The sequence below is a fragment of the Hemitrygon akajei genome, chromosome 12, assembly GCF_048418815.1.
Source record: "Hemitrygon akajei chromosome 12, sHemAka1.3, whole genome shotgun sequence".
NCBI lineage: Eukaryota > Metazoa > Chordata > Chondrichthyes > Myliobatiformes > Dasyatidae > Hemitrygon > Hemitrygon akajei.
Window position 1 is genome coordinate 33,408,813 of NC_133135.1, and position 22,646 is coordinate 33,431,458.

The window sequence follows — 22,646 nt, forward strand, 5'->3', positions numbered from 1 at the left end:
GCTGAAGACTCAGCCAGTCCCATCAAGGGCACAACCCTCACTACCATCAAAGAAAAATTCAAGAGGAATTGACTTGGTAAGGCAGTATCCATTATTAAAGACCCTCACCATCTGGGACAAGCCCTCTTCCCATTGTTACCATCAGGGAGGAGGTACTGGAGCCTAAAGACACACACTCAATGTTTTAGGAGCAGCTTCTTCCCTAGATTTCTAAAGAGCCTCACTATTTTGTTAGAGCAAACATGAGGAAATCTGCAGATGCTGGAAATAACACACACAAAATGCTGGTGGAACACAGCAGGCCAGGCAGCATCTATAGGAGAAGCACTATCGACGTTTCGGGCCGAGACCCTTTGTCAGGACTAACTGAAAGGAAAGATAGTAAGAGATTTGAAAGTAGTGGGGGGAGGGGGAAATGCGAAATGATAGGAGAAGACCGGAGGGGGTGGGATGAAGCTAAGAGCTGGAAAGGTGATTGGCGAAAGTGATACAGAGCTGGAGAAGGGAAAGGATCATGGGACAGGAGGCCTCAGGAGAAAGAAAGGGGGGGGGGAGCACCAGAGGGAGATGGAGAACAGGCAAACAACTAAATATGTCAGGGATGGGGTAAGAAGGGGAGGAGGGGCATTAACGTAAGTTAGAGAAGTCAATGTTCATGCCATCAGGTTGGAGGCTACCCAACCGGTATATAAGGTGTTGTTCCTCCAACCTGAGTTTGGATTCATTTTGACAGTAGAGGAGGCCATGGATAGACATATCAGAATGGGAATGGGACATGGAATTAAAATGTGTGGCCACTGGGAGATCCTGCTTTCTCTGGCGGACCGAGCGTAGGTGTTCAGCAAAACGGTCTCCCAGTCTGTGTCGGGTCTCACCAATATATAAAAGGCCACACCAGGAGCACCGGACGCAGTATACCACACCAGCCGACTCACAGGTGAAGTGTCGCCTCACCTGGAAGGACTGTCTGGGTCCCTGAATGGTGGTGAGGGAGTAAGTGTAAGGGCAGGTGTAGCACTTGTTCCGCTTGTCAGGAGGGAGACCGGTGGGAAGGGATGGGGGGGGACGAGTGGACAAGGGAGTCGCGTAGGGAGCGATCCCTGCGGAAAGCAGAAAGGGGGGGAGGGGAGAGAAAGATATGCTTGGTAGTAGGAACCCGTTGGTGGTGGCGGAAGTTACGGAGAATTATACATTGGACCTGGAGACTGGTGGGGTGATAGGTGGACAAGGGGAACCCTATCCCGAGTGCGGTAGCGGGCGGATGGGGTGAGAGCAGATGTGCGGAAAATGGGAGAGATGCATTTGAGAGCAGAGTTGATGGTGGAAGAAGGGAAGCCCCTTTGTTTAAAAAAGGAAGACATCTCCTTCGTCTTGCAATGAAAAGCCTCATCCTGAGAGCAGATGCAGCGGAGACGGAGGAATTGTGAGAAGGGAATAGCATTTTTGCAAGAGACAGGGTGGGAAGAGTAATAGTCCAGGTAGCTGTGAGAGTCTGTAGGCTTATAGTAGATATCAGTAGATAAGCTGTCTCCAGAGATGGAGACAGAAAGATCACTATTTTGTTCTGTTTTTGTACTATATATTAATTTTTATATGTCTTATTGTAACCTATAGTATTCTTATGTATTTCACGACACAAGGCAATGATAATTAATCTGATTCTAACAATTACCTAGGTACCGACTGATACTTACAGCTCAAATGGAACACTGTCACAGTGATTGCACTGATCCAAGAGACCTTAAAGGCGAGTGTGTCAAAGCAGTTCTGGATATCAAGGAAAAAGATTCCGAATGCCCTCACAAAACTGGATGTCAATCCAGTGATAGTGAAGCACGAGGCTAAAACTACCCATCCGTAGCCACCGTCTGCATATTTCGGGGTGCCAGCCTTTTTATTTTGTTTCTTGGTAGGGCAGTTGGCAGCTCCAAGTTCTTCTGATGTTGAAACTTCCATTGAACCTTTTACATACAAAAAAGTGTGAGCTCATTACTTAGTTCTGCAAATAGAGCATTGATTCAAGACATTTTTCATTTTAAGAGCTGGATAACGTTAACATATTTCTGATTTTTTACTTTTATTTCAGTTAAACAATGCAGACATGGAGTCTCAATGCCAGTGATAATCCTGTCACCTTGTAAATCCACACCAGAAGATCTGCATTAGGTTTGTCCAAAGCCTTTTGCTACACTGCTACTTCAAGTAACCCTGGGGATGCTCCCTTGTCACCATGCCCATAGTTTCTAAGAAACCAAATAGAAAACAAAAAGTCCAGCTCTTGGCCAGCTAATCCAAAACAAAAGATTGTAAGTACTGTACTGAACAGGTCAGGCCACATCTGAGGGAAAGGAAAATCCCCTCTCACAGATGAGCCCTGACCTAGCATTTGTGTTTACATGCCAGGAAGCCTCTTTACAGCAATGCCAAGCAGCTTTGAAAACCCTGCACGGCATTGTCTGAAGCTGGGAGCAGATGCAAAGTGGCTTCACAGATCATTTCAAATAGACTGAAGGCATCCTCACATACACCATCATTCCCAGGTAGGTATCAAGTGTAAATGAAAAACAACAACAAAAAAAGACAGCATTGGAAATGCAGGATCTGAAATAAATACAGAAAATGCTAGAAAAACCCGACAGGTTCGGCAACATCAGTGCAAAGAGAAGCAGTCTTAATGTTTCAGGTCAGAGGCCCTTCCATCATAGTTTGATATGTACAGCGCCTGCAGGTTTCTGAGTGAAGAACTTAATTTTCCCTGAGGAAATCTCCAGATGAATCGTTGTTCAGATCAGTCTGAAAAGTGACTGACATTCTAAACAAAACCTGCAGGTGACCGAAATCCAAACTGAAAACTGAAACTGTGTGGGAAAAACCCGAGAGGTCGGGTAGCATTTGCAGAAAGAGAAACAAGAGCCGAAAATTTCAAATCAAAGACCCTTCATCAGAATGAGTAAACAGGTTAGTTTTTATTTCAGGTTGAGCTTCATTTATTTATCATATGTGCTGGCCTTTCTGCTAGTTCGCTCTCTCTTCCCTATGGTGGACTGGTAAGTTAATTGAAACTACAAATTATTCTTTAGTATGGTCAAGAGGCAGAAAGAATCAAATGGGAGATAATACGGATGCAAGAGAGAATAGGTGGCATGGCTATAAAGAAGTAAGACAATGAAGCCGACCGGGTTACTCAACATGGTCATGATGGGCTGAATGGCCTCCTCCGGTTTGTAAACAATAATCCAAACTGACAACAAGAGCTCTCCTTCTAGAAAGCTGACAACTAAAAATGACTTCTCCCATTTGCTTCTTAGTGAAGTATCAGGACTTAAGAATTAAAAGGTGTACAGTGGGTAGAAGGTGAAGGGCATTTACCTGCACCTCCCCTCCCCCCCCCATGACCCTCTCCCATCAAGTGTAATACAAATTATGGAAGTCACAACTTTATTAAGCTCCACCCTTTTCAATTGACCCAAACACAACCTGTGACAAATATCAAGTGCTCGTGCCTTTAAATAGTCAGTTGCCCGTGCATTCAGAGCACCACCTTACCTGATTCAGTTGTCAGTTTAATGGAAGACTTTGAATACACACTCTTCTGTTTGAAATTTTTTCCTACTTTGAAAAGAAGGACAGACTAATTTGCAGTTATCACATTTCCTTAACCTTTTCATGTCTCAAATTGCATCACTACCGGTAAAATATTTTTTGAAGTGTAGTCACAGTTGAAATGTAGAAAAACCAAAACAGAAAAGCAAAGGGATGCAATAAATATCCAATTAGCCCACGTTACCACCAGAGATCGAGTTAGTGGTATGTCGAGGCAAACTCTAAGAAGCTCCCCTGCTTCTCTTCAATTAGTGCCAAAAGACCTTTTACATCTGAAAAGGCAGCAGATTTGGACTAATGCTTGCTCAAAGGGGCATACCCACAACCGTGCAGCATTCGCTCAGCATTTAGATCTGGACTTTGACCCAGGAGGCGTCTATACTTGCCGTTAGTACTGACCGTATCACCATAAATAAACAAACCCTTACCTATCACTTCCAAGGGACCTGTTGCAGTAACCTGATCCTGTGGTCAATGAAAGTGGCCCGGTTCCGAATCTGCTTTATATCAGATGAATCTATTTATAACAGGTACTTTGTTGACAAAGTCAATTCAAGGAAACCATTTCAGTTGGGAGGAGGGATAAAAGAGAAGCAAAGGCCATGGGTGGAGCAAAGCATAAATCAGAAGAACAAAATGCATCAACAAGTGACATGAAAACTGCTAGCAAGCACATTACTCATCTCTGTTTCAGCTTCCCCACAAGATCCATTTGTTGTCTTATTTACTCAAAGGTTAAAGGATTTCAGCTCGCTTCATTCACTGTTCAAAGTTTTTCATGATCACTGGAATCAAGCACTAATTATGCAAAGACACAGTCTCATCTCAGACAATGCAAATAAAACAAGCAATTTCAACACATCTTTCTTCGGATTTAGATGACTGCAAGGTATTCAAAGCCAGTAAGACCAAGGGACTGAGTGGGAACTCAGAAAGGGTAAGACGAGGACACACACACTATACACACACCCCCCCCCCCCACCCCAAGAGGAATCAGAAGTGGAAAGAGTGAGCAATTTCACATTCCTGGGTGTCAATATCTCTGAGGATCTAACCTGGACCAAACATATTGATGCAGCTACAAAGAAGGCATGGCAGCAGCTATACTTCACTAGGAGTTTGAAGAGATTTGGTATGTCAAAAAAAAATCTTGCAAATTTCTACAGAGGTACCGTGGAGAGCATTCTGACAGGCCGCATCACTGTCTGGTATGGAAGGGCAACTGTCCTGATGAAGGGTCTCAGCCTGAAACATTGACCATTTATTGATTTCCATAGGTGGCCCCCGACACCATTTTGTGTTTTCCTGCAGAGAAACCCAGAGTACAAGTGCCCAGTTCCTCAAACATAGCAACACAAGTAGAGAAGGTGGTGAAGACACCTTGTTCATCAGACAAGGGACTGAGAATGACAGTTAAGATGTCACGTAACAATTGTGCAAGATTTTGGTGAGACACCACACAGTAATGTGTGTGGTTCTGGTCACCTAATTATTGAATTATTACAAAGCAAAAGATTAGCAAGGATTTTTACAGGGAATTGAGAGATCAAGGTATAAGGAGATACTGGATTGGCTGCAGCCATTTACTCTTCAGCATAGGAGGCCAATGGTTGACCTTCTAGATGTGAACAAAATTATGAGGGATACTTGATCTTGTGAATCGTAACAATATTTTCCCCTGGGATAGAGGAGTCTAAAACTAAAAGAGCTGAGATTTAAACTGAGAGGAAAATTTTAAAGGGGGCATGAGAAGCAACCTTTTTGGCAGTGGGCATATGGAACGCTATGCCAGAGGAAGCCATAGAGGTACAATTACAGTGTTTAAAAGTGGAAGGACCTTTTCCTAGAAGAGTTACACAGAGGGACTACTTGAAGGACTGGCCCAGGACAGAGAACTCTGATGCCTCAGTAGGGGTGATGGGGGTTAGGCAAGTTAATTTCTACTATGTCCAATGATCAACAGGATTGCCTTGGGGAGACAATCTACTCTAATGTACCAGTGGGATCAGAAACGGCTTCAGCAAGTTCTCCAACATGACGCATTGTATCTTTCACTCTGAATTGATGCAGAATCTGAAGAATTTAATGAATTACTTTTAAAATAATGGCTGCAACACATTTTCCCCTGGTATGTCAATCCATTAGAATCAGTCAGGAAGTTAACATGCTAAAGGGGACTCACCTGCAAAAGCACTGTTGAATAACTCCTCAAGGATGCAAAGTTACTAATTAATTAGCTGGCCGAGCGCAGATTACATGGAGTGAGGTTCAGTGACCAGTAGATGGTTGGACATGTTGTATATGAGCAACATCTGCAGTTCTGGTAATGAGGAGAGGGACACTGCCACCGCAAGTCCATTTGCCTACAAGTCAGTAGCCTGACATCTGCAATATGACAGACAATCCGATAAAGACAATCACAACGAGGTAAAAAATATTAACGTCAGTAAAAACATACAGTACATTCCAAACGTCTGCAGATGCTGGAATCGAAAGCAACACACATAAAATGCTGAAGGAATGCAGGTCAGGCAGCAACTACATGTAACGCCCTGGTTAGAGATTTTTACCGTTACGTTGTAGGTATTTCATTTTAGCAGTTCAGTAAGAGCAGTCCGCTCTGCTTTTAGCATGTTTCGGTTTGGGTTTGAGCTAAAGAGTCAGCTTTGGCTGACAAAACATTCCTGTCAGGATGGTGGAATCGGGAGGAGGTTCTAGAGGATGCTGGGTTTTTGTGACGGACACTGGGGTGGGGGGAGGCCTGTTTGGCAGGAGCTGAGAGGAGACAGGAGGGAAGATGTCTGAGGAGGCCGTCCCTGTTGCACAAGGTGCTTTGTGCAGTTGAAAGGCTTCAAGGAGCAAGAACAATACTCCTTAGGGGGTTATGTTCACACTGGGGTAAATATTGAGAAGGAACACGCACTATCCACAGTGACCACAGAGGCATTCCGGGACCAGACCATTGGGCTGCACCAGTTGTTATTGCCATCATTGACAGAGATGAAAACATTTTAGTTTAATGTGTATTGTCTATTTGTAGTGAAGTAATTGTGTTTGTCACTGGTTTGTATATATAGCACTGAATTTGTAATAAAGTCATTTTGTAAATATAAAAAAGAACAACATTCCTGTGGGGGAGCTCATGTGTTTCAGGTGGATTTTGAGCGACCTTCAGAAGGTGGTATGTGCTTTCACACAGACCGTGGGTCCAGTACGCATGTTAAAGACAACTTCAAGGTGAGCTCCAACTTATGTGCACGTTTGGACTGGGTTAACTGTAATGGGCCATTTTTATTTTTTCCCTTTACTTTTTCCTATTAACTGTTCAATAAGGCTGACATTTTGTAAATATACTTTCTTTATAATCGTATGCAGTGTATGATCTGTTATTCCTTGCTGACCATGGGGGCAGTATTTACACGGATTCGCACAGTTCTGGGTTTGGGTGGTTGAGACATCACAACTTCCTGGTTTTGGTGGGACCCAAGTCATACTGATCCTACGGAGCTTGAGAAGGGTGCTCCAGTGGCGGAAGACACCCAGTAAAAAGGGGTTTCGTATGGAAAAGATCTCGGGCTGAGACCATCCTTCAGGTCTCGGCTCAAAACGTGCTGTTTATTCACTTCCATAGATGCTGGCGGACCTGCTGAGTTCCTCCAGCATTTTGTGTGTAGAACATTCTAGTTAATTGGGACACATCAGGAGCAGTACATTTTGACCCAATTAAATGGCTGCCCCAATTAGCTGGTTTCATATAAATAGTTGATAAGGGATTAAAAACAAGACCAAGTACCATTTAACTGAGTATCAAATTATGTATTTAAATGAAATACAGAACAAATTAGAACACAACCAATATTACCGCTGGTTGTCTGCCATATCCAACAATAACAGGAAACCTGTGCGGAAGAGTTTATGAAGTGGAAAAGCCATTGCACTGGGGCAGGTTCCACTTCCTTGACCTTGGATGTCCAGGTCCAGTGGGATGAGCAGACTACGCAACTGGGGCCTTTCCTGGTTACAGTGGATAACCATGACAACTTCCGCACCTCAACATCCCTTTCGCTCTCCACTTTGGGTTGCATAACCGCCTCCCTAGCCATTGGATCTCATCTGCCCAGTCTGTCCACTGACTTCACATGCCAGGACAAGCATGTCCCTGTCTCACCAGGGTATGAAACCCACCGGCTATCCTCACCTGGTTTAGACCGCCTGTCAAAGCAGTGTGGCCACTGTCGCATGCAAACAGCTACTTGAAACCACAGGTGAGAGTTCAGTGGCTGGTGGGGACTAAAGGTAACATTCAAGATGATTGTTGGTACCTTCAAATTCTTTATAGGTCCTAACTTGTAGTGAGATCATTTCATTTTCACTCCTGGTCATTTCTTGCAATTCCAAGCCTGAGTGCTTGAAACTGCAGTGAGCAAAACAATTCTGAATTGTCTTACTGCTTATTTCTCGCCAAATATCAGTGACAAAAATTGCTGCTGTATGAACACAAACACACGCAACTGACACTATTTGAGAACTATTCAGTCTACGCACGGTGTAGTGTCTAACAACCACACAACATGTATGTGATTGACAATGTGACATTATCGAAAATGTTCAACAACAGCCTCCTGCTCAATTAAGTGGTATATTGTCCAAAATAAACTAAAGGATTCTCTGCTGTTTTCTCAACTTATTTTTGTTCTTTAAGGGTTATTCCAACTAACTGGCTGCCTTGGTTTATCAATGGTCCAATTAACTGGAATCCACTGTATTTGGTAAGTTATAGTTTAAAGAACAAAAGTTCAGAAACTCCTCAGATGGGCAAAGCCGCTGTTATTAGACAGGTGTAAAGAATCTGGAACCAAATGCAATTTTATTGTGTCCTGCCAAATTCATGCAAACATTACTTATTTACTCTTTGAACATGTACAGGAGTTGTGTGTTTAAAGACCTAAAATTTCAGAACTTATTTTAAAGTTGTTTTACCTATTGCATTTAAAAGAAATATTGGACAGATCTTAAGATAATTATCTTGAAACAGCATTAAAAATAGTTTTAAAAGGAAGACAGATGATTGCTTCTTACTTTTTAGCTACCACAGGTCCTGGCCTGCTTTGACAGCCCTCTGCTTGGCTCGTCTATCCATCTATCAACTACCTTATCCAACATTCATAATAGTAGTTTCCCTGAGCATTGCATTCCACAAATCCTCATTATCCACCATCTCCTCCCCTTAAATCCAAACCTGGTTTCACACAGCGCTATGTCTCATACTTTCTTCTTTTAGAATTATTCCATTAGCACTCAATCCTGGGATCACATCCTGTGCACTAATCAAGGTATCAATATAACTGTAGTCAAATATCTTCGTCCCTGGATTCAAATCCAAGTGGGCACCAAATCCACTTGAAGTTTTCTGGAGTTCTTAGATTAATTCTGGCACCTTTCTGTATGGAAAATTGGATCAGCCACGAAGAAATAGCGGAGCAGACTCGATGGCCAAATGCCCTAATTCTGTTCCTATGCCTTATGGACTCTCTGTATGTCCTCCCTGTGGTTTTCAACAGATGCTCTGGTTTCCTCCCACATTCCAAACATGTACCAGGTAGGTTAACTGATCACTGTAAATTGTCCCGTGATTAGGTTCGGTGTAAACTGTCCCGTGATTAGGTTTGGTGTAAGTTGTCCTGTGATTAAGTTAGGTGTAAACTGTCCCGTGACTGGGTTTGTCAGTGGTTGCTGGGATGGTGTTGCTCAAGTAGGCCAGAAGGGCTAACTCTGCTCTGTATTGCTAAAATAAAATAAAATAAATCCCCTTGCAACAAAAGTCATCATTTCACTTGCAATATAAAACAAGGTCAGGGAGTAACTCAGTGGTTCAGCCGACATCCGTGGCGGCAAAAGGACAGTTGACATTTCAGGCCGAGACCCTGCAAGAGGAGAATTCCCTTGCCCCAAAATAACTACACGCCTACCTCCCTGACAAATGCTGCTTGACCAACAGAGTTCCTCCAGCAACATACTGGAGGATTCCGTCCCTATGTGAACATCATTTGCCTTCCTAATTGCTTGTAGTACCTGCACTCGATACCTTGAGTACAAGTGCAGCTAGGTCCTTTTAAACATCAGCAGTTCCCAGCCTCTCACCATTTAAAATCAACTCAACATCATTGTCTTTTCTACTAAACTGGTTAATGCCACAGGTTTTCCAAATTCAACAATACTCCTTTCTTGTTCACTCACTCAAATCTACTCTCAAGGGACCTTTGCATCCTCATGACTACTTGTATTCTCATATGACTTTGTCTCATCAGAAAAGTGCTGAATAAAAGCAGTTTCTTTTTTTGTGTGTGTGTAACAGGAGGCCAGGATTATGAAATCCAGGTAACAGGCTTGTAAATGTATTGGGCAGCATAGATTAGGAATCAAGCAGCATTTAATAGTGCTCAACTATCATTAAAGTCATAAGGTCTTGATTTTAGGGCCAGACAACAGGGTGGGATTCCTTCTCCTTCAAACACTCAACACTTGGCTTATGGACTCTCTGTATGTCCTCCCTGTGGTTTTCAACAGATGCTCTGGTTTCCTCCCACATTCCAAACAGGTACCAGGTAGGTTAACTGATCATTGTAAATTGTCCCGTGATTAGGTTTGGTGTAAAACCATGCAACTCTTGGCTTGCATGGTTTTGGATCTAGGCAATCCAAACTCTAACTGCCCACAATCAAGGATATAGGCTTTTTACAAGAAATCCTGATGTTACCGCTATTGACAGCAAAACACTCAATACCATATTTGTCAATAGTAGTGATGTGCCACTGCCTGTATTACCCTACAAAGACTTTTATCAGTTTATTGGAGATTAGAATTTTCAACTATGGCTTTTTCACACCAAGCCTCTGCTCTCTAGCTCACACTCCCCATAGACTGACCCAATCTAACTCGAATTCAGAACTCTGAATCTGGTTGGAGAGTCACATTTTGAAAAAGTTGGAACAATGTCATAGGGGAGAGCAAAACTAAAGGTCATCAATGCGAATCCAGTAAAAAATTCCCTAACCAGCCACTGATAAAAAATCAGCAACCTGCTGCCATAGAGTGACCAAGGTAGACACTCTTGACATTATCACATCACCCCAGTCCAAAGTTAATTTATTATCAAAATACATACGTGTCACCAGGAGCAATCCTGAAATTAGTTTTCTTGTGAAATCAGTAAACCTGTGAAATCAATGAAAGACCTTGCCCACCAGGACAAACAACCAATGTGCAAAAGACAACAAACTGTGCAAATACAAAAGAAAACGTAAATCAGCAAAATATATCAAGAACATGAGATGAAGAGTTCTTTAAAGTGAGTCCATAGGTTGTGGGAACAGTCCAATGATGAGATGAGTGAAGTTATCACGAGGAAATCTGCAGATGCTGGAAATTCAAACAACACACACAAATGCTGGTGGAACGCAGCAGACCAGGCAGCGTCTATAGGGAGAAGCACTGTCGACGTTTCGGGCCAAGACCCTTCGTCAGGACTAACTGATAGGAAAGATAGTAAGAGATTTGAAAGTAGGAGGGGGAGGGGAAAATGTGAAACAATAGGAGAAGACCGGAGGGGGTGGGGTGAAGCTGAGAGCCGGAAAGGTGATTGGCAAAAGGGATACAGAGCTGGAGAAGGGAAAGGATCGTGGGACGGGAGGCCTAGGGGGAGGGGAGCACCAGAGGGAGATGGAGAACAGGCAGAGTGATGGGCAGAGAGAGAAAAAAAAGAGGGGGTAAAAAACTAAATATATCAGGGATGGGGTAAGAAGGGGAGGAGGGGCATTAATCAAAATTAGAAAAGTCAATGTTCATGCCATCGTGATGATGATGACCTGTTAGGTCATCAGCCTGATGGTTGAGGGGTATTAACTGTTCTGGAACCTAGTGGTGTGGGTCCCCTGGCTCCTGTACCTTTTTCCTGATGGCAGCAGCAAGAAGAGAGTGTGGCCTGAGTGGTGGGAGTCCTGGGTGGTGGGGTTCCTTGTTGATGGATGCTATTTACCATGTAGATGTACTCAATCGTGGGGAGGGCTTTACCCGTGATGGTCTGGGCCAAATCCACTGTTTTATATTAGATTAGATTATGAGGACACTCAGTCCTCATTTATTGCCACTTAATAATGCATGCATTAAGAAATGATACAATGTTCCTCCAGTATATCACAGAAACACAAGACAGACCAAGACTAACTGACAAAAACCACATAATTATAACATATAGTTACAACAGTGCAAAGCAATACCGTAATTTGATAAAGAGCAGACCATGGCACGGTAAAAAAGTCTCAAAGTCCCCGACAGCCCATCATCTCACGCAGACGGTAGAAGGAAAAAAAACCTCTTCCTGCCATGAACCTCCAGAGCCGCAAAACTTGCCAATGCAGCACCCTGGAAGCACCCGACCACAGCCAGCTCTGAGTCCTTCCGAAAACTTTGAGCCTCCGACCAGCCCTCCGACACTGAGCACCATCTCTGCCGAGCGCTTCGACTCCGGCCCCAGCCACCAAGCAACAGGCAAAGCCGAGGATTCGGGACCTTCCTCTCCAGAGATTTTTTGATTACACTGTAGCAGCGGCAGCAAAACAGGCATTTCAGAAGTTTCACCAGATGTACCTCCGTGTTTCTCACGTCCGTCTCCATCAAATCATTCATGGACTTTGCAACCAATCAATATATTTTCCATTCATGGGTGATGGAACCGTCAATATACTTACTCCCTACCGCACATCTATAGAAGTTTGTCAAAGTTTTAGATGTCATGCTGAATCTCCACAAACTCCTAAGGAAGTAAGAGGCCCTGCCGTGCTTTCTTCATCATTGCACCTGCTTGCTGTGCCGAGGATAGATCGTAGGAATCCGAATCAAAATCAGGTTCAATATCACCAGCATATGTGTGAAAATTGTTAACTTTGTGACATTACAATGCAATACATGATAAACTAGAAGAAAATTAAGAGTTAGAAAGTATTTATGTATATTAAATGGTTAAAAATAGTAGTGCATAAACAGAAATAACAAAAGTAGTGAGGTGGTGTTCACAGGTTCAATGTCCATTTAGGAATCGGATGGCAGAGGGGAAGAAGGTGTTCCTGAATCGCTGAGTGTGTGTCTTCAGGCTTCTGTACCTCCTACCTGATGGTAGCAATGGGAAAGGGGCATATACAGGGTGAACTGGGTCTTTGATGATGGACATTTGAGACACATTGAAGATGTCTTGAATACTATGAGGCTCGTGCCTATAATGGAGCAAACTAATTTTACAACCCTCTGTTGGTACTTTTGATCCTGTGCAGTAACTGACCCCCCCCCCACCATACCAGACAGTGAGGCAGCCATTCAGAACTCTCTCCACTGTACACTTGTACAAACTTGCAAGTGTTTTAGATGACATACCAAATCTCCTCAAACTGAAATGTAGCTACTGTTTTGCCTTCTTTATAGCTGCATCAAAATGTTGGGTCCAGGCTAGATCCTCAGAGATATTTACACCCAGGGACTTGAAATTGCTCACTCTCTCCACTTCTGATTCCTCTGAGGGTTGGTTACGTTCCCTCATCTTACCCTTCCTGAAGTCCACAATCAGCTCTTACACTGAGGATTTAAAGTTGCTCACCCTCTCCACCGCCCCCGCCCCCCAATGAGGACTGGATATGGACCTCAGGAGAGGTGGCTGTTGTGGCACCATTCGGCCAGATTTTCAATGACAGCTCTTGGTAGGGCAGGAACTGAACAACAGGTTATGGTGGTATATAACAAACTGAGGAGCAATTAGAGCGTAAATGGCAGACTGGGTCCAATAAGCATAATTTGTTCTGCAAAGTTACTTGCGAAGAGATTTAACTTTCCCCTCCATCACCCACGTTAACTCGCACTGTCCTTCGTTGTAAATGAGTATTTGAGAACGGACACGTCCTTGAACTGGCTGAAGCAGGCCGTGTCAGAAGAAAAACACTTGGATCAGAAGTGCTCTCACGTCTCTACAATTCCCTTCTGCCGTGAGCTTGGGCAGTTTCGTGTAGCGAGGACGTGACTCGGACCAGCAAATATGATTGTTTTCTAAAACTCAAACGAGAAACAAATTTAATACAGTACTCAATAGTAACTATCAACTCTATGTGCGTGGGCACCTAAAAATCGGAATTTTTATTGAAATTTCGAGGAGTTAAACACATTTGGTGGGGTTTTACAGAGCATTGCTGTTCAATGCAAGATTAAATTTCGCGCTAGGGCTGAGTTTACCTCGATTTTCTAGATTATATGGAGTTAAAATTCTAACATGGAGACAGTCTATAATAAGGCATAGGACTATTTACAGCGGTATTGCAAAGGCTTGGTGGCAGATACAGCTAAACGCAATTTAATGTAAAGTGTTTTTGCAACGCTGACAGCCTCCCATTCGCTCGATGTCCGACAGCTATTGCCCAACAGCAACATAGGAAGTAGCAATTGTAACCTCGGTGACTAGAGAAAGCAAAGGCGGAACTGCATACGCCAAGATAAAAACCCAGATAAACGCCCACATGAGCAGGAAAAGATGACCAGAAACACTTAGACAAGTAACCCATCAATCACCGGAAAAGGACCTGCTCCCCAGAATTGTAATAGAACCCCGAAAACACACGCCATCTACGTTAATGACCCCCATCTCTCGAGATTAGTCGAGTTTAAGATCCCTCATGAAACATTCACCCTGGGCTGTGGCGTCCCTTCGTTAAGCCACACGAATTCAAAACAGCTGCTGCATTAAACTCCATAATGTATTTACTTCCTTCAGTTATCTGGAAAACTAACAACGGTGAAGAAATGATTCTCTGACCAGCTGATTTCCAAATACACTCCGTCACTTCACGTTCTTTGACGAGATGTCACGCAATCTGCAGACACTTTATCAACCGGCCAAGTCTAAAGACAGTCTTCATCCCATCATCAGCGCATCACTGCAACTTTTTCCAGCAGGCTGAGCCAGTCCAGAACTTGTAAAGGCCCAAATCAACTCACCGGTTCTTCCTTTAACTGCTGCGATTCCAGCCGTAACTTTTGCAACGATTTTAACAAGTCCTTAAATTCTGTTTCAATGCATATATTGACAGAAGTGAACAAAGACGACTTTATTCGCCTCAGCTCACCATACACTCGTCAATTCGCCACTTTGTTACCGCCCTCTATCCCCACCTCCTTAAACTGCTCAAGTGTCCAGTTCAGTATCATAAACAAGTTTAATCAGTGGCAGGTGTTATGAAATTTTCCGGCAGCAGTACAGTGCAATGCATAATAATAACAATCTGTAAATAACAGTAAGCAGTGTATACATTCTAAAAAGCTAAATTAAATAAGTGGTGCAAAAAAAAAGTAGTGAGGTAATTTTCATGGGTTCAATATCCATTCAAGATTCTGATGGCTGAAGAGAAAACGCTATACCTGAATTGTTGAGTGTGTGCCTTCAGGCTCCTGTATCTCCTCTAGGATATTAGCAATGAGAAGGGGCATGTCTGCTACTTTTCACCTTGTTTGTCCAATGATTCGGGCAATAGAATTGATGGCTTTGTGGCAAAGTTTGTGTATGATGCGAAGATAGCCGGATGGGTAGGTAGTGCTGAGGAAGCGATGAGAAAGCAGCAGGACTTAGACAAATTGGAAGAATGGGCAATAAAAGAGGAAGATGAAATACAGTGTTGGGAAATTTATGATAATGCATTTTGATAAAAGGAACAAATCTGTATTGTGGACTATTATCCAAATGGGGAGAAGGTTCAAACTTCAGAGGTGCAGAGGGACTTGGGAGTCCTTGTGCAAGACTCCCAGAGGGTTAATTTACAGGCTGAGTCTGTGGTAAAGAAGGCAAATGCAATGTTGGCAGTTATTTGAAGGGGAATATAAAAGGACGGAGATAACGCTGAGCATTTATGAGACACTAGTCAGACCACACTTGGAATATTGTCAACAGTTTTGAGCCCCATATCTCAGAAAGGATGCGTTGTCATTGGAGAGAGTCCAGAGGAGGTTCATGAGGATGATTCTGGGAATGAAGGGGTTAACATATGAGGAGCGTTTGGCAGTTTTAGGCCTGTACTCACTGGAATTCAGAAGCCTTCAGGGGATCTCATTGAAACCTACCGAATGTTGAAAGGACTAGATAGGGTGGATGTGAAGAGGTTGTTTCCTATGGTGGGTGGTGATATCCAGAACTAGAGGGCACAGCCTCAAAATTGAGGGGCGACCTTTTAGAACAGAGGTAACATAGAACATAGAAATTTACAATGCATTACAGGCCCTTCAGCCCACAATCTTGTGCTGACCATGTAACCTATTCTAGAAACTGCCTAGAATTTCCCTAGTGCATAGCCATCTGGTAAGGAGGAATTTTTTTAGCCAGAGGGTAGTGAATCTGTGGAATGCCCTGCCACAGACTGAGGTGGAGGCCAAGTCTGTGAGTATATTTAAAGCAGAAGTTGATCATTTCCTGATTGGTCAGAGCACCGAAGGTTATGGCGAAAAGGCAGGTGCATGGGGTTGAGTGGGATCCGAGATCAGCTATGATGGAATGGCAGAGCAGACTCGATGGGCTGAATGGCCTGATTCTGCTCCTATGTCTTATGGTCTATGTCCTGGGTGATACACAAGAACTTAAGAAAAGCTCTTTACAACCTATTATGTACTTCTGAAATAAAATCACATACAGATTCTTGGAATAAAGTATATGCTTTTACAGGATTAAAACCATTCTCGGACTCTCCGAACTACATTGGACCAGCTGGACCATAAGATTTACCATTGCCATTTTTATGTTTAAATCCCTCCATGGCATCATGCTTCCATTACTTCTGTAACCACCTGTCACACAGCTCTCAGATCTCTGTTAATATTTACAAAATGAAAATAAATAGTTATGGGATTTGGTCCTCATCTTGAAGAAATTCTATAAGTAATCAGTAGCATGACACTCTCCCACTGTTTGATGAAGTTTCCAACACTGATCTCCACAAAATTTAGTTTTCTGTCTTCCCAAGCTTGTTCATCACATAGCAACATAAGAATTCTTTAATAATGTCTTCCAACAATCTATAATTTGTAAATCCCATTAAGATGTCAAGTTGGGCACCTACTTCTGAAAATGATTAAAGAAACCTTGCTGATATTGGAAATCGAATATGTAATATCCATGTACAAATTAGAAGGGTGGAGCTAGAGGGGGCCTCAAGGTGGATAAGGTGCTTTAAGGTGGATAAGTATCCAGGGCCTAGCCTGATGCATTCTTGGACTTTGTGGAAAGCTACGGAAGAAATTGTGGAGGCCTCTGCAGAGTTGTTTTTGCTTCATCTCTGGCCACATTCTTAGGTCAGCTCTAATGTGGTACCATTGTTTTAAAAGCTAGAAAAAAAAAAACAAATCAGAAAACTACAAGCCAGTGAGGCTGACATCTATTTTTTTAAATTTATTGAGGTACAGGGCAGAATGGGGTCTTCCTGCTCCTCGAACTGTGCCGCCCAGCACCCCCCAATTTAACCGTAGCCGAATCACGGGACAATTTACAATGACAAATTAATCTGCTAACCGGTACATCTTTGTACTGTGGGAGGAAAGAGAGGAAACCCATGCTACGGACATGGGGAGAACATACAAACTCCCTACAGGAAGCAGCAGGAATTGAACTCCTGGTCATTGGTACTGTCAAGTGTTGTGCTAACCACTACACTACAGTGCCACCTGACACTGGTGGTGGTTAAGTTGCTTAAGAATACTGTACAATAATACTGTTGCTTAAGAAGGAAGGAGTTTCTGAGGGATAGAAACTAGCAATATTTAAAGACAGGGTCTGATTTAGGACATAGAACATAGAAATCTACAGCTTATTGCAGGTCTTTCAGCCCCCAATGTTGTGCTGACCATGTAACCTACTCTAGAAATTGCCCAGAATTTCCCTACTGCATAGCCCTCTATTTTTCTAAGCTCCATGCACCTACCTAAGAGTCTCTTAAAAACCCTATTGTATCTGCCTCTACCACCATCATTCCATGCACCCACCACTCTGTAAAAAACTTACCTTTGATATTCCCCAGTACCTACTTCCAAGCACCTTAATACTGTGCCCCCTCGTGTTAGCCGTTACAGCCCTGGAAAAAAGCCTCTGGCTATCCACATGATCAATGCCTCTCATCATCTTATACGCCTCTATCAGGTCACCTCTCATACTCTGTCGCTCCAAGGAGAAAAGGCCAGTTCACTAAACCTATTCTCATAAGGCATGCTCTCCAATCCAGGCAACATCCTTGTAAATCTCCTCTGCATTCTCTCCATAGTATCCACGACCTTTCTGTAGTGAGATGACCAGAGCTGAACACAGTATTCCAAGTGTGGTGTAACCAAGGTCTTATACAACTGTAACATTACCTCTTGGCTCTTGAACTCAGTCCCATGGTTGATGAAGGCCAATACACCATACGCCTTCTTAACCACATAGTCAACCTGTGCAGCAGCTTTGAGTGTCCTATGGACTCGGACCCCAAGATCTCTCTGATCCTCCACACTGCAAAGAGCTTACCATTAATACTATATTCTGCCATCATATTTGACCTACCAAAATGAACCACTTCACACTTATCTGGGTTGAACTCCATCTGGCACTTCTCAGCCCGGTTCTGCAACCTATCGATGTCCCACTGTGACCTCTGACAGCCCTCCAGCCTCACCACAACAACCCCAACTTTAGTGTCATCGGCAAACTAACTAACTCATCCTTCTAACACGCTTTGTTATTTATAAAAATCACAAAGAGGCAGGGTCCCAGAAAAAAACCCTGCGGATCACCACTGGTCACCGACTTCCATGCAGAATATGAACCATCTACAACCACTCTTTGCCTTCTGTGGGCAAGCCAGTTCTGGATCCGCAAAGCAAGGTCTCCTTAGATTCCATGCCTCAGTACTTTCTGAATGAGCGAGCCTCGCATGGGGAAGCTAATGAAATCCATTACCTTAAGAAATGCCTGGCTGAAATCCATAAACACTACATCCACTGCTCTACCTTCATCAATGTGTTTAGTCACATCCACAAATAATTTGATCAGACTCATAAGGCACAACCTGCCCTTGACAAAGCCATGCTGACTATCCCTAATCAGATTATGTCTCTCCAAATGCTCATAAATCCTGCCTTACAGGAACATCTCCAACAACTTACCCACTACTGAGGTAAGATACTGATGTAGGGGATGACCTACCTGGGCGAGGCAGCAGCAGCCAGACCAACAGCATTGCCTTCAGCTTCCACTGATGCCTCTGACAGTCAACACAGCTTTGTGTGCAAGGTGTTATGTCTGATAAGTCTCTTTGAGTTCTTTGAGGTAATCATGAGAATAGATAAAGGTAGAGTAGCTCTTTTCTATATGGACTCGACTTCAGTAAGACCCCTAATGGCAGTTTGTCTAAAAGACTAGATTGCATTGAATCAGAGGGAGAATGGATTAGTAATTGGCTCCGGTTTTGTAATATGCAGAACCATTGATGGTTTACATAGTCTTTGTTTCTTTTTCTTTCTCTTACACATCGGGTGTTGGTCTTTTATTTTTACTTTTTTCTTTAATGGGGCTCTTTCAGGTTTCTTACATTGTGGCCACTGTGAACAAATAAATCTCAAGGTTGTATCATTTATACATTCTTTTATAATAAAGATACTTTGAATCGAAGGTTGTTTCTCAGACTGGGGCCTTTCTCCAGTGGGGTGCCACAGGGGTTGGTGCGGACCTTTTTTGTTTGTCATTTACGTAAACGATTTGTATGTGAAAGCACAAGTAAAATTTGCAGATGACTCTAAAATAGGTGGTGCGCAGATAGCAGAGAATGAATCCGCTGGTTGATCTTTATCGGCTGGGCATGTGGGCTGAGGATTGCAAAATGGCTTTCAATCCAGATAAATGTGAGGTATTGGTAGATCAGATCAGGGTGCGACTTGTACAATGACTGCTCGTGCCCTGGGGAGTGTTATGGAACGGAGGGATCTAGGAATGCAGGTGCAGTTCATTGAAAGCAACGTCACAGGTTGACAGAGTGGCAAAGAGGGCACTTAGCACAGAGGCCTTCATCAGCCAGCGTATTGAGTACAGGAATTAGAAAGTTATGTGGCTGTCATTTAAGATGTTGGTGAGGCCACACTTAGAGTATTGTGTCCAGTTTTGGTCAGCCAGTTACAGGAAAGAAGTTATTAAACTAGGATGTTGTCCGAATTATAAGGAGAGGACTTTATTCCCTTGAATGTAGGAGACTGAGAGATCACCTGAAAGGGGTATATAAGACCATGAGAGCACAGACAAAGTGGAAGCACAGGGAGTGGGTTTTAAAAATAAGATGACATTGGTTTGAGATCAAAGGTGTTAAAGAAAGTACAGCACAGAAACAGGCTCCGTAGCCCATCTAGTCCATGCCAAAACCATTTCCATTGACCTGCACCAGGACCATAGCCCTCCATGTATGTCCCTACCATCAATGTACCTGTCCAAACTCATTCCACACTCTCACGGCCCTCTGAGTGAAGAAGATTCCCCTCATCTTCCCCTTAAACTTTTCATCTTTCACCCTTAACCCATAACTCCTGGTTGTAGTCCTACCCAAGGTGAGAGATTTGAAAGATCTGTTGGCGTCACAGGCCCACTGAAGACTCGGGAAAATCCGGTCAGGCACAGGGATCGTGCGTGCCGGTGTCGGAGCCCTACAGAAGTCGGGAGAGAGAGAATAAAAGGAGCAAATTCGGGCAAGGCCGGCCTTTTAGGGCTGCACAGGGATGGTACGTGTTGTTGTCAGAGGCCCAAACTCAGCTGCAAAGAAAAGGAAGGTAGGCTCAAGCAGAGCAGCCATTGTTAGAGTGTGCCAGTGTCAAGAGTAGGAGGCTTTGGCCTAACAAGCTTCAATGTGAACAGGCAGAGGCACAGTTAAGAAGAGGTAAGCCTTTTTTCTATTTTTTTTTGTATAGAATAGTCAGGATGGAATGTTCCTCTTGTCAGCTGTGGGAATTCAGGATAGCTGACAGTTTCCCTGATAACTACATCTGCAGGAAGTGCAGCCAAATTTAGCGCATGACTGACCGGGTCAAGGAGTTGGAGTTCTCAAGATCACTCAGGAGGCTGAAGATATTATAGATGAGACTTTTGAAGAGTTGGTCACACCCAGAGTACAGTCTTTGGACAGTAGATGGGGATTAAGAAGTCAGTGTAGAGTTCCCCTGTGGCTGTTCCCCTCAAGTACTCCTCTTTGGACACTGTCAGGGGAGGGATCAGGTCACAGCTGCAGTGCCAGGCTGGTGGCACTGTGGCCAGCTCTGTGGCTCGAAAAGTAGGGGTAAAGTCTGGCAGTGCAGTATGTATAGGGGACTCGATAGTTAGGGGAACATAAAGGAGATTCTGTGGCTGCAAGAGACACCAGGATTGTGTGTTCCTTCCTGGATGCTAAGGTTCATGATGTATTGGAGTGGCTGCAGGATATTCTCAAGGGGGAAGGATAACAGCCAGAGGTTATGGTGCATATGGGCACTGATGACATAGGCAGAAAGGGGGAAGAGGTCCTACAGTGTGTACATAGAGTTAGGGAAGAGAATGAAGTGAGAAACCTCCAAGGTAGTAATGTGGATTATTCCCTGTGCCACGGGCTAGTGCAGGTAGGAATGGGGTGCTAGCAAGGATGAATGAGTGGCTGAGGAGGTAATGCAGGGGACAGGGTTTCAAGTTCTTGGATCATTGGAAACTTTTCTGGGAAAGGGTTGACCTGTAAAACGACAGGTTGCACCTGAACTGGAGGGGAACCAATATCGTGGCCAGGAAGTTTGGTGATGCTAACTCAAGGGAGTTTAAACCAGTTTTGCAGGAGGCTGGGAACCAGAGCCCTAGGTCAGTAAGAGAAGGATCTTTCCAGAAGGTAGATGACAGGGAAAATATTGAAACAGCTATGTTAGGCAGGATAGTTTGATGTATGCATGTTTTAATGCTATAAGTATTATGGGTAAGGGTGATGAACTTAGAGCATGGATCAGTAGGAGGAAGTACACTGTTGTAGCTATTACTGAAATTTGGTTGAGAGACGGGCAGGAATGTGTGATTAATGTACCAGATTTTCAAAGTTTTAGGGAAGATCAAGGAGAAGGTAAAAGGGGGGGGGGAGGAATCAGGGACAATATCACAGCTGCACTCGGGGAGACATAATGGAGGGGTCAGACAATAGGGTATAAATCAGGAATAGGAAAGGTTCAATCACACTGATTGTACTAAAGACCTCTAATAGCCACTGGGACATTGATATGTAATCAGATTATGGAAATGTTTAAAAATAATAGTGTTGTTGTCATGGGGGATTTCAACTTCCCTAATATAAACTGGGTCCTTCTTAGTGCAAAGGGATTAGATGGGCAGAATTTGTTAAGTGCATCCAGGAAGGTTTCTTAAATCAAGACATTGATGGTCTAACAAGAGGAGGTACTGGACCTGGTGTTGAGTAATGAGCCAAGCCAGATGACTAACCTTTCAGTGAGTGAGCATTTTGGGAACAGTGACCACAATTCCTTAACTTTCAGGAAAGCTATATATAAGGATAGATATGGTCCTTTTGGAGAGTTTTAAATTGGAATAGGGAAAACTATGAGGACATTCAACAGGAACTAAGAAGTGTTAAGTGAGAACACTTTTTCTCTGGCAAGTCCACATCAGAGATGTGGAGAGTGTTTAAAGATCAATTGCAGAGTACAGGAAAGGTATGTTCCTGTTAGAAGGAAGGACGGCGGTGGAAAGATAGCAGAACCTTGGATGTCCAGAGAGGTGATAAATCTAGTCAAGAAGTGAAAGAAAAATTATATAAAGCTTCGGAAGGTATGATTAAACGGAGCACATGATGAGTATAAAGAAGCCCGAAAAGAACTAAAGGGAGTTAGGAAAGCCAGGAAGGGCCATGAAAAGTCCTGGAGTAGTAGGACAAGAATCTCAAGGCATTCTCTACATACGTCAAGAGCAAGTGGATAACCTGGTAGAGGGTGGG

The 22,646-nt window shown here is 43.5% G+C and overlaps 1 protein-coding gene across 9 annotated transcripts in view; it reads right to left on the bottom strand.

Moving 5' to 3' along the window:
• LOC140736869 (monocarboxylate transporter 13-like) overlaps window positions 1–22,646 on the bottom strand; it is a 40,296-nt gene that overhangs the window by 13,590 nt on the left and 4,060 nt on the right. Inside the window, exons 1-5 of one of the 9 annotated variants that reach the window (XM_073062870.1) lie at window positions 14,635–14,806; window positions 5,786–5,988; window positions 4,032–4,136; window positions 3,547–3,612; window positions 1,695–1,961 (exon numbers count right to left, since the gene is read on the bottom strand). In XM_073062870.1, coding sequence (XP_072918971.1) covers window positions 1,695–1,956 — 262 coding nt within the window. In that variant the 5' untranslated portion in view covers window positions 1,957–1,961; window positions 3,547–3,612; window positions 4,032–4,136; window positions 5,786–5,988; window positions 14,635–14,806. Of the gene's footprint in view, window positions 1–1,694; window positions 1,962–3,546; window positions 3,613–4,031; window positions 4,137–5,785; window positions 5,989–14,634; window positions 14,807–22,646 lie in introns of those variants that run through there. The other 8 variants (XM_073062869.1, XM_073062872.1, XM_073062874.1 and 5 more) reach the window with 8 other exon arrangements.